Genomic DNA, 15,499 nt, shown 5'->3' with positions numbered 1-15,499 from the left:
CATTCAATACTTGCAAGGACATGTGCAGTAATTCATTTAGACTTCTGCCCTGTGTCCACAGTCCCTCATCATCTGTCCAGGTCGCTTCAAGTATAATGACAGCAAGGAAAGCCTTCAAATAATGCAACGGTATCACAACACAAATTCTTGTTTTTACCCAGGAGGTTGATAATGCCCTCATTGTAAGCTGCAAACAGTCGGATCGCATCTTTGAACAGAAGCATGAAGGCTGCGTTGATCACACCATTTGTCAGTTCATTGGCATTCACCTGGAAGAGATGTGGTGTTGAACACAATCAGCTTGCAAGTTCAGAGGTGACCATTTTAAAAACCCACAAAAATAGCGATTTCAAGTTTCAGCAATAGATATTAGATACTACGCAGTGCAGTCAATACTGTGCACTCACATTGAAATCGAGTAACACATCCATCTGGTTTTGGATGATAGGGATGGTCTTGAGGAGTTTCTCTGTGTTCATGGTTCTCATTACTCCATCAGACCTGTGGAAAGAAATGGAAGAGTCCAACAGATGTATCCAAATACAGAAATCTTTGAGCATGCTGCCACCGATGGAAATGGGTTTTAAAACTTGGAGATCATATAGACAGTGTAGGGTTAGGTTTGACAATGCAATGCACAAATCTGCAAAACTCCCACTGGATGGAGTAATAACTACAGATACATTACAATAGATGCAAAACAATCAGCAGGTAGGCCCAATATGCCCAAACCAACCACAGAGCATGAAAAAAAATATTTGGAAAAAGAAAATCTGCATTTTGGGTAATTGATGAAGTGAAGCAAAAAACACGAACAATTTTTCTCCCTGTAGAGAAGTAAAATACTGGAAATTTCTGATGAGCTTATGTAACTCGTAACAAAACTGTCACAATATATTATGCAGGAAATACAACTGCAATTCTACTTTCAGTATCATTTAGCCTTGTCTGTCACAGGGGTAAAGGATACCCTTCCATGGGGTTTCAAGTTTCCGGAACAAGAACATCAAGATCATTTACAATGAAAGCTGCTCACCCTCTTTTCACTTTAGTGAAGTCAAAAGCGACTTGTCTGTAGGAGACAGCCTTCTCATTCAGGTAGCGGCTATACCGCCTTATGAATGTTGACATATCATAGCCTGAATTGCAAACAAAAGAAATGAGGGGTCATGATGAATATCATTACACAGATGAACATTGGCTGCATATTCAAAGGCTTTGTGTAGCACAATGTGTACAGTGTTGGTAGTATACCTTGAAGACCACTTTTGTCCAAAAAATTGCTGAGGTTGAATAGTGTATTTCTTGAAGCCAGATACTGGATGAATCTCTGCAAAAAACAACATGAGGAACTACTATGAGATAACAAGCAACTCATACCCCATGCCAACACACTGTATCAGGGACGGTACGATCTAGGATTTTGATCATGATAAAAAAGACTCCCAATCAGTTGAGAGTGGGGAATTTCTATTACTGGTATAATAAAGGTATATCGTCACCTGATTGACTTGAAAAAGCTGTCTAGCTCGCTCATGGTAGAGAAGTGAAACTAGAGCAACTGTATAAAAAAAATACAGGATACCTAAATATATTCTTTTATTTATGTATCCTTGATTTATGCAGGGAGACCTTATGATTTATGATTATCATCTTACTTGTTTTTCACAAAAAAATGTGTCTCATCTGTGAAGCAATGAAAACATTTTTCTTTCTTTCCAATTCAATAGTTTTAAGCATAGTTAAATAATTATGGGGATCATCTTGTGAATTGCAATTATATTAGCCAGGATAACCGTGGCATGACATTTTCATATCATACAATGTCTAGTCTGTATGTTGTCAATGTACAGCCACAAAACCTCAATCACATTAAATACCTACAGTATTTAAATGGTCGTGGTTGTCCCGATGACGTGAGTCGTTGTGATGATGGAATGAAGAAGTGAGGGAGCTATAGTCGGAACAAAGAGGTGGGATACTGTTTGCCGCAGTGGATGTTAATAAACTTGGGATGGGAGCCTCTATGGATAAAGAGGCTGCGCTGTAGAAGACCAGTTTTTATTGTGGCGAGGACTTCCATAGCGGGAGGCGTTTGATGATTTAGCCAGAGAAGTTGCGTGGTTGTGTAGCGTATCATGGCCAAGTTGAATTAGGCAGTGGATGGCTCTGACCCATGGAGAGAAGGCAGCAGGTAAAGCAAGAACAACCGCAGCATTGTAAATGGAGACGAGCCAGCCCTGACCCAGGTTTAGAGCTTGGCCCAAAGCAGGGAGCAGTCCTAGCCAGCAAGTGCTAACCGTGCTGCCTCCAGGCAGTGAGGGTGATCAATGCTGGAAGAAAGGAGTCCTAGCTAGGGTACACCAGGATGAGTGGTAGCCGAACTGAGGGTAACTTCCAGCTGTGCACGATCAGAGAAGACAACAGACCCTGCCATAGCAGGAAAAACTTTTTTACTGGTTGTTGATCGACTTTTCAGATGCACATTATTGTGTTATCCTGTTAAATTAACGGGGCAGGACTGATGACATTAGCTGCCTAGCTATATATTACTGTTTATTATTAGCCATATCCAGGAGCCGCTACCTTAATCATATTTTAATGGATGTTGTTAAAACAGCTTTACTGAGATTTACCAAAAAGACATTTATCTAGTGAGGGAACGAGCTGTCTGATGCAGCGCTGCTGGGTAAAGTTGTGCATTAACTGGAGGAAGCGAAGACGGCACTGTTGGTATCAATATCAACCCTGTTACCAACTGTTGGTAACAACCCTACTGGACATAATAACAAGTGTACCCAGAACCTGCTTCTAGCTCGGGATGCAGAGGTGATTTGATACCAATGCACAAAAGTCAGTGTGTTTTATTAGCATAATACAGTAAGATAAAATAAATAACACAGTGATTTTCACAAAGTTTCCCAAACCCAGTGACTGAAGAGTCTCGTAGAGTTGAAACATACCATTTCAACGTGAATGGTGGTTAAAACAGGTAGGCTGAGACTACTAAAGTATACGCTGCATACACTTATGTACTCAAAATTTGTTGAAGACAGGGGAAATCCATGCCAATGGCGAGAAGTCAGAATTAGACTGGTATGGTCCTTTAAGTACTGACCTCATTGCCATAGACCATCAGATGGTGTGTGGTGGTGAGGGACTTGAATACAACCACCCAGCTGGTGTTGGTGGTCCTCTCAAACAGTGTATCAGCCAGCTGAGGGATGTTCACATTCATCTCATTTGTGCATTGAATCAAATCTAAGGGTGGAGAAAAACAGAAAGGAAAGGGAAGACAGTCAATGTACAGCACCTCAAGAGGAAGCACACAAGTTTGTTGTTCAGTGAAGGCATTTTCTCTTTGTAGCATCCTTGTTTATTTATCTGGTGCTTTTTAACACCATGCTGACCACAATCATTAAAATACTGGCCAATGGAATGCTGGTGAGTCAGCGTTCAGATAAACAGAGACTTTAGAACAAACAAACAGTTCTAGAAAGCAAGGGTACAAGAATATGTTACACATATAAAAATCCAAAATCAGAAGATATGGATAAATTCCACTTAAAACTGAAATTTAGAAGAAGCACGCACAGAAGTGACAGGAAGTAAGGCTTTGTACGCATGTACAAAACACAGATTTTTTATTACTTCTTTTTGTTTAAAGAATAACACAGTTGTTACCGTTTCCTTACTATTCACCTAAAAATGGATATTGGATAAAGAACTATGTGAAAGGTAAAAGCTTGGTCAAAAGCATAATGGACTCTTTGTTGTGGATACATCATTCATCTCAGACTTCGGGATTGTTAAACTGGCATTCCAAGAGATTATACGAAGTTGAAAATGACTGAGTTAGATGCGAATGGATGCAGACAGCAGAAGAGGGAGGATAAACTGATTGTTGTGTTCAATGCAAAAGTTGCAAACTCAAAAATGGGGTTGGGCATTCATTTCTAATTTTAATCCAATAGTGGCTACTCTAGATTGCCAAAAGATGATCTGATCATCAGGACCTTAATAATAATAATAGAGTACAGTTTCTAAACATTATAATATATTTAATATTTAATAGCAATGTCTCTGGTACACAAACTGTGGGCAGACAGGCCGTTCCAAAATAAAGATGCCCGTTAAGATGCAGACTGAACAGATTATTTTTATAGCATATTGGTTCTGATAGATGGCTAGTTAAAAGTGCTTTAATATCAGTGGAGGAAAAAACAATTGTTGATATACATCTTCTATTCTATTCTCATTGCTGTACCCATAAAGAAAATGAACAGAAAGGAGACATTATTCTGCAATGAAGCCAAACTCATGTGATGAATCTGAAAAATTCTGTACCATAAACCCAGACGGTTACTGAACGATGGACATGGAATCAGAAATGATCACATTTTGATGAGGTACCAAAGGAACATATTTGTTTTGGCCTCTTCAAGAAAATCATGTGACTAACTCGGACTAACTGAGAATGATCCCAGTTATCCAATATTCATAACCTTCAGATGCCAAAATGACACGCGGCATGCAATGTAAATACATATTCAAGCAAATTTTATATTTGATGGGAGATGAATGTCCTCTTAAGTCTACTGATTCCTCAAATGTAAAAAAGAACAACACTCACACATTTAATTTTATATCCCCATGTTCCCAGTTGTTTGATTGCCTGTGGTATATTGTAAATTCAAATGAAACTGAAAGATTGTAGGGTTTTTAAGTAATATACTGTACACCGGATAACTGATAAGCGCTGAGCCACATCAGTGAACGAGCTTGTTCAAGTTAAAAAGTTGTTATCTGTTGTGTACCAGCCAGCGGTGGTACCCATATAAGCTTGTATACATGGGTGGTCTATGGATCCTCAGTATTTGTTGAAAACCACACAAAGGGCTTTTTGCAAACTCAAGAGGCCACCCATGTGACAACAAAGGCCTTTTCAGACGCAACTGAAATGGCTGTGGGGAGTACAAACTCACCACCAACTTTCTCCACTGGTGTTCCTGAAGTTTGTTTTGTATTTATAAAAGACAAATCATGACATGCAGCTCTTCTAAGCAGAAAGTCATAATACTCTAAAACAGAGGTGTTTTTCCGGCCAAGGACCCCTTGGCTGATAGTGACACGATGGAGGGGCCTTGCCACCTCCATCTGAAACATGTACTGAAGTTCAGTCCTTGTTTATTTCTTGCACAGCCCAAGAGGCAGAGCTGTATCATGCTGTGGAGAAGCTATGGAAAGTGAAAAGGATGCCATCATGGACCATGATATTAGGATAAGACAAATACTTTTCATAGAGATTGAACTCAAATATAATTAAAGGACCAATGAAACAAGAAGAGAGAACGGGGACGACAATGACAACATGGAACTGTCCCCCATTATACTATGGGACACATGTAAAGGAATGTTGAGAGGGGAAATTATAGTAAATTAGAACTAGAACTGAGTAACCTAGAAATATTACTGAATTAGACACTACCCAAAAAGGGTTTAAAAGAGGTTAGAAACAAAATAAATGAATTAAGACTCAGTAAAAAGCCAAAATAAGTTACACCTGGCTTATAAACTAAAGAAACAGCAGTCAGATAGAGTAATACACAAAATTAAAGATCCAATAACTAAACAAGTAAAACATAACATTCAGGAAAACCAACTTTCCTTAATACACTCAACCCACTGATGTCTGAAGGTTTGCCTGCTGAATGGTACAAACTTTAAACGAGACACTGACACCGCTACTATTAAAAGCGTTGACCTGTGTACTAGAACATGGTGAAATTCCCCCATCGTGGCGAGAGGCAGTTATCACACTACTACCAAAGGGAGGGAAGGATAATATTGCAATATAGGTCAATTAGCTCGTTAAATCTGGACTACAACCTTTTTGCCTTGATCCTAGTGAAGAGATTGGAAAATATTCTCCTGGACATTATTCATTCAGACCAGACAGTCTTTATTAGACAGAGGCAAACCCAGGACAATACAAGACATACCGTGCATGTAATCAATTACGATTACAATTTGGAAGCCTTATAAGTCTTATTAGGATTGGACGCCCAAAATGCTTTTGATTTTACAGACTGGTCTTTCCGATACAGAGTATTACTCAGGTTTTATTTTAGTAAAACATTTGTTAAAGCCGTGGAAGCTCTGTACAACAAACCATCAGCAAAGAGATTAATGGAATATTATCAAACTCTTTTGGAGCGGGGTTGCCGTCTATTACCGATCCTAAGTATGTCACAGAGTGGAAGCAAATAAAATCTAGATATTACAGAGACTTTTGTATTTGTTTCAGACCATACCAGCTGAACCCCAAATGGACAATTCCTAGAACTAGATAAAATTACCTCAAGATTCGTTTGGCAGGGAAATAAACCTCAGATAAGGCTGAAAATTCTCCAGCTACCTAATGAGAAAGGCGTTCATTCCATTCTAAATATTAAAAAATACTACAGAGCACCACAGATAAAACTCCTTGTCGATATATGTAATCCATCATACATAGCTCAAAGAAAGAGATGGATTGTAAGATAGCAAGTGATATTCCACTACAAGCTGTAATAGGTGACTCTGCTTTGAGCAAACACATAAAAGAGGCAAATATCTAGATTACGACATCGTTCAAAATCTGGTTTCAGGTGACAAAAGAACACAGTCAAGGAACCTTACAATCTGATGAGGTCGATAACTTATGATTCAGATTTAATACCTAACAGGTCAGATACAAGATCTAAGAAATGGGCAGGAAATAGGCTGGTAAAATACAGCAATCTCTATAAAGACGGAACACTCAAAAATCTTCCAGGAGCTAAAAGATAATTTTGTTTTAACAAACTTTCCAACTTAAAAATAATACCGTGAAAACAATAAGTAAGGAAGACTTAGACAAGACAAATTCAGGCACTTTAAAGATCTTATTAATGTTAAACTCAGACCCAGGTCTTACAAACATTTCAAAGTTGTATAATGGTGTAAATGAGCTAAATGAGGAGGACACAATTTTATATAAAGAACCAAAAATTAAAAATGAGGTAATATAATATTTCAACTGGAAACAGGCGTGTAAATTGCTTGAGGTGTGAATGTGAGCGTGAATGGTTGTCTGTTTCTACATGTCATAAGCGGTATACGATGGATGGATGGATGGATTGAAAAGGAAAAATGAAATAAATAACAATGGAAAAGCACATCTGCCCTGTCCTGAAGATAATTTTGGTCCAGGAACCTGATAAGGTTCAAAATACCTGCACAACAAACTTTCTAAAATAAGAACACTTCATGTTGGAATGTAAGATAAGGCAAATAATTTCCATGGGTTCTGGCATTGTCCACAGCTCCGGAATTACTGGAAACCAATGAATACTTACTTTAAACCTTACGTTTATTCTGAGACTTGAACAAGAGAAGTTTAAAAGTTGTTAGGCACCTTATACTGACTATGTATCCTCATTAAGATCTGACTTTAACTGATCCAAATAGATGAAAGCAATAAACTACATTTATACATGACATACATCCCCAAGCTTAGGTTGAACTACACAAGTGTAAACTCTATATGGTTTGTGATGCTATCAATTTTCTCTCTGTAGGAGTACAGATATTCAGCAATTTCCACTCTCTTTTTGATATTGCGGTATCTGCTGATAAAAATGGAACTATTCCCTATTTTATTAGTATCAGTAAATTAAGTGTTTTTAACTTCGACTCCCTCCCTGCATGCATCAGTGGGTGTACAAACATAAGCACAATGCATGCTTATGCATAAGCATAATCATGAGTGTTTCCCTCATGCATTCTGCAGCTTCCATGTGATGTGGCTAATGTATACATGACTAGCGACAAACGAGAGGGGAGTGCTCTTGCCAACGGTCCAAAGCTTCAGATGCAAGATGTGAAATACATAAGTATTCGCTTACATCACTGACAGTGAGGGCAAGCCTACGGACATCTGTCAGTTTACCATCTTGCTGACAGGCATGCCTACCTGTATAAAGAGTTCAAAGAGTGACAGGTTACTGAATGTTACAGATAACATGCCCTCAAATAAATCAAACGAGTGTCATTTCGTAACTTTTTTCATCATCGGCCATTTGTGGCAGCAAATAATGGCAATGATTACTGTCTAATGGCTTTATATTTTTAGCTAACTTGGTACACACAGATAACGTTAACTTCACCTCCAGACTTGTAAGCTGCTACAAATCAGGCAGATCGACAACAGTCATACTCAATTAGTACATAGGGGATGTATGATTACGGCATACCATGTAACACCTTTATTGAACCAATTTTTATTCTGTAAACATAGCTATGAAGCTCAACAGCTGTAAAATAATTGTTTCATTTTAGCCTAGTAGCTGTGACAATATTTTAGTTTATTTATTGCAATTTTTAAGTTTAAACAGTTTACATTCCTAATCCGTCTTTGCAGATATCAAGCACTGAGATTGGTACAGCTGTAGGCTGCACACAGACTGAAAGTTGCTCACCATAGTCCTGTGTGGTGGTCCCGGTGGCATGCGATTTTTAAATATATATTTTTTAAACAAATAGGAGGGGTTCCTCACATCTATTATTCCATTACTTTTGCCATGTTATAATTTCAGTATCTAGTATCGAGACACCTCAGCAGGAGGTGAAGCCTAGCTGGACAGAGGCAAGAAAACGCCAAGTTGTCCAGCAAGAACTACTACCCCGGACTGGGAGGAATTTACGTTGTTTTGCTCCACTAACTATTTTTGGAACATTGAACCTGGTGTTCTATATTTCAATTGTTGGCTGAACTCAATTCTAGATCTATACGCACCCACCCACCCATGCACGCACGTATATTATTTTACTTTCAGTATTTATTTTATATTTATTTTCCAGAAAAGATAACATTTTTTTACTCACTTTTAATAAGTGAAGTGTGGTTAAAAAAAATCTCTGTTTTTATGAGACAGTGGTCAGACTGATTTAAGCTTTTACTTTGGCAGCTTTGCTAAGTGTGTGTACTTCCTTTCTGGACACTGCCCAAGGAAATCTCAATAGCATGCATTTCAGTTTCAATAGCCTGTGGCATTTTAAGGAAATATGATAACATGTCTGCATGATGATATGTTGCCATGATTATAACGGTTGAGGGTATGTATTTGCTGGGAAAATGTCTGCCTGTAATCAGCAGCACAATTGCCAGAAAAAGCTTCAAACGTACACCAGCCAATCTCACATTTGATCAGCTCAACTCTCCTCTGTTCTAGAGATGGGTTGGGTTAAGTAAAGACTTCCTGCTGGCTGTTTACCCTTCACAATCTAAGGCATGTTGTAGGAACTAGAGGAACACTTCCTGCTTCAGGAAATGTCGATCCAGTAGTTGTGGGTTCAAGCGCACACAGATTATGCCCACACCAGTACAACATTCAGACCCTTTGCAAACTTTCATTGGAGAGCTAGCAGGAGAGGGGCTAGAGCAGGGTTTTTCATTAGCGCCGGCTGTGGGACAAATGGCCCGACATTAAAACATTTCCAGACCACTACTTCAGTGTTTCCGCTAATTTGAATTTTGCAGTGGCGGCCCACTCAGAGCTGTTGTCTGTAGCAGTAGAACTCCATTTAAAAAAACGAGATTCTGCAAATCTGCACAAAAAATAAACACAAACCAAAACGATACTGGGAAGGTAGCAGCTTCTGAATAATGCACCATGGACCAAAGGACATCACAAGGCTTACACATATGCTTACAATTCCTATGGGAATGTCCTCCTTCCAAAGGTCAACAGCACCTGCTGACTTCATATATTCATTACCTCATGAGAGAACACTGCAAGTACTCAATACAGTGTTGCAGATGTTGATTTGTTCACCCTTCACTTATCCCCAGTTTGGTTACTGCAGTCTCTTTTAAGTGATGTGCCCGTTTATCTAGCATGCCAGTGTTAAAGAATGTGAACTCTAGTCCAGTGTATATATCCAATAAAGTGCATGTCTCACCTGAAATCCAGACAAGAGGGGCACAAGAATGGCAGTGACACACATCAGGGCAATATCCAGCTGGTCAGAAAACATAAGTGCACTAGGGCTGTTGGAATGATCCTCGCAAATCAAATATAATTTGAATAGTAAAAAAAAATATGTTCTATTCGAATGCTGAAAATAGTATTCAATTATTTTATTTATTTATTTTTTTTAGAAACAATCTCACCCTCCTCGCCTTGGCCTACCCGCATTTGTAAACCGATGCTTTTGACACAATCCTCTTGAGATACCTTAAACCTAAGTGAGATTCCTGCTTGGCATGGGTCTGTATTACCTAAAGCAGAGGCTTGATTTCAACAGTTCTATAAAAAGTTACTTGCCATCTCGTTGACTGGAATAAGCATGGTGGACTGGACATGGCTTCATTACTATATTCTCCATCAGCTGAAGGTGTAGTAATTAAAAACACACCAAACATGGCTCTCCTCGCTAAAAATATGAGTAAAGTGGAAGTGGATTCCTAACTTCCTGCAACATATGGTTATATACTGATTGCTAAGCCAGTTAATGTAAAAGAAAAGTGCTGTCACAAGAATACTGAAATATAAATATCTCTGTGTAGAACAGGCATGTTATTGAGAAGCATATATCATGTATCCAACAGGCTGACTGATGACTGCTATTCAAATAAACTGCAATGACTAATTTGCATGGTTGGTGCACTGCATGATTGCCGTTTGTGGACCAAAGTGCTATGAAGTTATGTTGCTTAATGTAAGATGGAACATCCTTTGATAAAAAACAACAGAAAGGAAAAAGATGATGATGAAAGATGAGTAATACATAGATTCAGCATTAACCTGTAGGGCCACAAATGATCACATCAAATGAAACTGAGACCCAATGTGCCATGTATGTGCATTACTTTGACCTTGGGCTGGGCAATATGGGAAAAAAATCTTATCACAATAATCTGCTCTATGCGTCAACCTAACTTGCATGGCTGTAACTCTATTCCAGTCATTTTCCACACGGCACTGTTCTCATTATCATTGGCTGTTCGTGTTGTCAAAACATGGAAGGAGCGATTATTACGTTAATGACATAAAATGAATCCCTTACCCTAATCTCACTTAGGAGTAAAACAAGAAGCTTAAAACTTAACAGAAAATATTTAAGCAAAAAGTGATTTTTATCGTGATATATATTGATATCGACTGATATGAAGAAAAAAAATTGTGATAAGATAAGAAGCCTGACAAAGTACTCATCAAACACTAGAATTGCTGACCTACACAGATTTCTTTTTTTTTTAGCTTTAAGTGATGCAGTTATGATGGCATACACTTTGAAAATGCAGTCCTAATGCAAGCGCATATTTGTAGCCTGAGTATGCATCATTCTCAAGAACAATTTAAAACGCATAACATGTATGCCTTTTATAATGTTAGGACTCCTCAAGGACCACCAGTGTCACTAAATGTAATTTTCCATTGACAACAGCTGTCACCTACTTTACAAAACAATTTTATTTTTTAGATATTGTGAGTTTGTTTGTTTACATTCTGTACATATTCAATAAACATTCCTCAATGTACCTGAAAATGTTTGTCAAGGTTAGCTAAAACTCACCTTGTCATTAAAAGCCCCCTTCTAGCCCTTTCAACTTCTCCCAGTACATCTTCCTCATATTCATACTGGGACATGATGTGAACTTGTTCTCTGATCAGTATCTTCTTTAAAATTAACTGCAGATTGTATCTCATACAAGCTTGTTTATCTAACCACTTCCTGGTTATATAGTCAGATCAGAGCCAGGCACAAAACTTTTGGCCAATGGGATGCAGCCAAAAAATCATGCGTTCCTTGTGTAGAGATTAAAATAGAATGAGCTTGATATTGAGATCAGCGTACGCAGAAATAATACTCTCTTGGACTTGATATTACTGGCTAGCTCCTCCAGGGCCACTTACGTAAACTGGAAGCACCCAACAAGTGAACCCAGAACCTGCTTCTAGCTTGGTACGCAGACATGATTTCAATGTGCCATTTTAATGGCTTTTATTCGAGTAATACAGTGACAGCTGTTTCAACCTCCTCTCCTGTGGAACCATCTTCCAGTTCTGGTTCGGGAGGCAGACATTACTTCCATATTTAAGAGAAGGCTTAAAACCTTCCTCTTTGACAACACTTTGGGGCTGGCTCAGGTTTGCCTTGAACCAGCTCTTAGTTATGCTGCTAGACTGCTGTGGTGTTTATAATGACACAATTAAAATCTGCATCTCTACTGTTGCTAACTCGACTCCTTCCAGGATTACTCCCGGGAGTCTGGCTTGTCCAGCAGAGTCGGCTGAGGTCCTGACCAATGCAGACTGCTAACTGGCGTGATGATGGAAACACCGTATTGTGGCTCCACCTGCCCGCTGTGAGGCTGCTCATCAACTGCTGCCTTTTGGTCTAAGGCGACACGTTCAATTCAGTTTTATTTATAGTGTCATATCACGGCAAAAGTTATCACATGACACTTTACACAGAGCAGACCACGCTCATGATCGAGGTGGTTGGAGCTTGAACCATCTAAAAGGTGGCTGTGCCTGCCACCATGGATGACTACTGTTAATATTACTACTACTGCTAATACTCGTTGTGATATAACACTATAAATAAAATGTAATTTAATTCATTTTAGATCAAATAAACAACACTGTGATTTTCACAAGCTTGAATTACTTAAAGTGTTAACTGAAAACACTTGTTCACAGAAAAAGTGTTTAAGATGGGAGGAATCTCTGCTAGTGGAGAGAAGTCAGAATTAGATGACTCCTTAAAGCCACCGATCAGGCAGCTACTATTTTAAATGCAATGCCTAGTTTTGGAGTAGACTGGAATAGCTGTCAGCTGCATTGCATGTTTTAGCAGAACAAGTAACATTCATAGGACTTACATATAACTTAAATACAAGTTATTGGGTTTCAACTAAGCAGGTTCACTTTTCATTCTTTTTTTCTTTTACACCTGACAGTTTCCTACTCGCTTAAACTGTTAACCTGAGCGTATATGTAAATCATGTGGCTGTCTGGAGAATTTCGTTATTAATTTAAAAGAAAAATTACGCATTACAACAAATTAGCATTAACAAGCATCCAATATTCCCATGTCATTGGCTCACCAGGCAGCAACACGTTAGCCCGGCTACTGTTTATTGTTAAAGTAGAATAAATACCACAGCGTGATTAAGATCATGTAACGTTGCCGTTAGGTTAACGTTAACTTGCATTTGTATGTGTAGGCCTCTTACAACACATTCAAATTCTAACGTCAGCTTATTACAAAAAGCCGAGCCAAAGTGAAATATTTAACGGTTAACATAAAAGCTTCATCAATAATAAATTAAGAGGTTACTTACAATCCAAATGTTTCTTTTTCGGACCCATTATTTCATGTGTAGTCGCCTTGCACACCGTTTTGGCAATTGCCGAGCCGGTGACACTGTGCTGAGCGGCGGTTATCCTGTCTGTAATGCTCTGTCCAGACATCCTGTATCGGATCAAATAAACGGTCACCGTTACAGAAACCTTTCCAAATCCAGCGGAATAGCCTGGGTATAGTGGACGGCGTCGATCTTCAAAGGCTCTGAGCCACCTGACAACATTTGAGACAAGAGACAGAGAGACAGACACGAAATAATGAGACAACGGTAAACGTTACATTACGCCTGTAGCCTAGCTGGCTAGCTACCTAACGCGAAATAAAATCCCACACGAGTTGAGTTAAAGACACTGACTGCAGCTGCGGTACGAACCATCCATAAGATCCCCATGACTGTAAGATACGAACCCAGTCTTATAACCGATCCTCCACGCCAGGTCTCTTCTCCCTTTCCCTGACAAGTCTCACATACCGTAACGTTGGATAGACAGACGGGAGAAATAAAAGACAAAACTTCCGGAGAGTTTTCCACAATAAAAGCTGCATGGAGGAAATTTTAAGTAAAGCAGATAATGATTAGTATGGTATGGTATGACCGCCCCCCACCCCCATTCCAAGAATACTTGGTATTAATAACTTAATTACTATCAATACAGTTGTGATGTCGGGAGGGCGGTTCAAACTCAGTCTCCAATAATCCTTCCCTTTAAATGAAGCTATGTAGTATCCCAAAGCATTATTTGTGATAAAAAAAAAACAGACACAATACACAAAAGCAAAACAAAAAAACATGGTAACCACACCATATCAACACATCACACATCTTTTTAAACAGACTGCGGGATAAGTTTGAGTTCGAGCCTTTATTTTGGAGTCCACTCATGTCCCTCTCGGTCTTATCCGATGTTGTCGCCCTGAACTGTGTCTACCTTGACGCGGCTCTAGATCTCGCTACTTTGGCTGCCAGGCTGAACTCCGTCCAGTATTTTGCAGCGCCTCACCTTCTGGGCTTAAATCAGCGTTTAAATGGACTGAGGTGTTTGAAGGAAAAATGCAGTGCACGGACTTTCTGTATTATGGAAGCCCATTTCCGCCGGTCTGATGGAAAAAAGATCCTTTAAGTCAATATGAGATTTCAATATAATGATGTAGTATCTCAAAATATGACTAAATATCTCAATATAATGACTTGGTATCTCAATATTTTGACTTGGTATCTCAAAATATTGACTTAGTATCTCAATATAATGAGATGTAATCTCAATATATTGACTTGGTGTCTCAAAATAATCACTTAGGCCTACGTCTTGTTTCCTAATTTGGGCCAAAGCAACATAAGTGGGTGAGACAAGGCTTAGCAAATCTAAAAAAAGGTCCCATAATATGAAAAACACTTTTTCTCTGGTCTCTACACCTATAAACTGGTCCTGCCTGAGCCTGCCAACTCCCAGAATGAGGAAAACAAGTGATTCCTGCATGGCACTCCTATAGGCTGTTCAGATTCAGCTCCTGTCATTACGTAACAAAGGGAGTCATTTGCATAGGCCGAACTCGTCTGCGCGATGATAAGAGATATCCGAGAGGGGGCGTTCATCACCGAGGTGAAATTCGGTGTGTCCTGCGGTGAGATAACAGTGTCGTCGCTTAGAGATAAGCACACAGATTGCTCTGTTGTTGGTTGTACAAATCAACATAAGTGCTTATATTCTGTCCCAGCTACAGAAGAACAGAACCGGCTACGGTTCGTGTTAACTTCTATGTGTGTGTTAACCACTTCACATCAGACTGCTTCAGTAACAAGGGTCAGTACAAAGCTGGCTTTGCCTCGACCCTGACCCTCGTTAAAGGATCTGTCCCAACCACGGGCCCAGCAACTTCACCTGAGCCACATAGGCGAGCCATAGCGATACAACCACCATAAACACTGGCGCATGCTACCGCTCCTCTCTCGTGACGGACGGAGCTCATTAGCATGTAAAGGCGCAGGCACAGAAACAGCCTGTTCTCAGCAGAGCTCATTTGAGCAACTTTTAGACAGCTGAAATTCAGGACCATGGATGGGTTTGGGGCAATGCATATTGAATACAGTGTTGTTGGACCT

General features: G+C 39.3%; 1 protein-coding gene across 17 annotated transcripts in view; it reads right to left on the bottom strand.

Moving 5' to 3' along the window:
* Positions 1-13,887, bottom strand: part of picalma (phosphatidylinositol binding clathrin assembly protein a) — a 31,488-nt gene extending 17,601 nt beyond the window's left edge. For 14 of the 17 annotated variants that reach the window (XM_084028598.1, XM_084028610.1, XM_084028612.1 and 11 more), the window contains exons 1-7: positions 13,772-13,882; positions 13,376-13,611; positions 3,119-3,261; positions 1,255-1,330; positions 1,037-1,139; positions 408-501; positions 158-269 (exon numbers count right to left, since the gene is read on the bottom strand). In XM_084028598.1, the coding sequence (XP_083884724.1) occupies positions 158-269; positions 408-501; positions 1,037-1,139; positions 1,255-1,330; positions 3,119-3,261; positions 13,376-13,505 (658 nt within the window). In that variant the 5' untranslated portion in view covers positions 13,506-13,611; positions 13,772-13,882. Of the gene's footprint in view, positions 1-157; positions 270-407; positions 502-1,036; positions 1,140-1,254; positions 1,331-3,118; positions 3,262-13,375; positions 13,612-13,771 lie in introns of all 17 variants that reach the window. The other 3 variants (XM_084028607.1, XM_084028608.1, XM_084028609.1) reach the window with 3 other exon arrangements.
* Positions 13,888-15,499: the final 1,612 nt, after the last annotated feature.

The sequence above is a fragment of the Eutrigla gurnardus genome (genome assembly GCF_963514095.1).
Source record: "Eutrigla gurnardus genome assembly, chromosome: 15".
In the NCBI taxonomy this organism is placed as follows: Eukaryota; Metazoa; Chordata; class Actinopteri; order Perciformes; family Triglidae; genus Eutrigla; species Eutrigla gurnardus.
The sequence above is the reverse complement of the archived record's forward strand: the minus strand, read 5'-3'. Positions and strand labels throughout refer to the sequence as shown.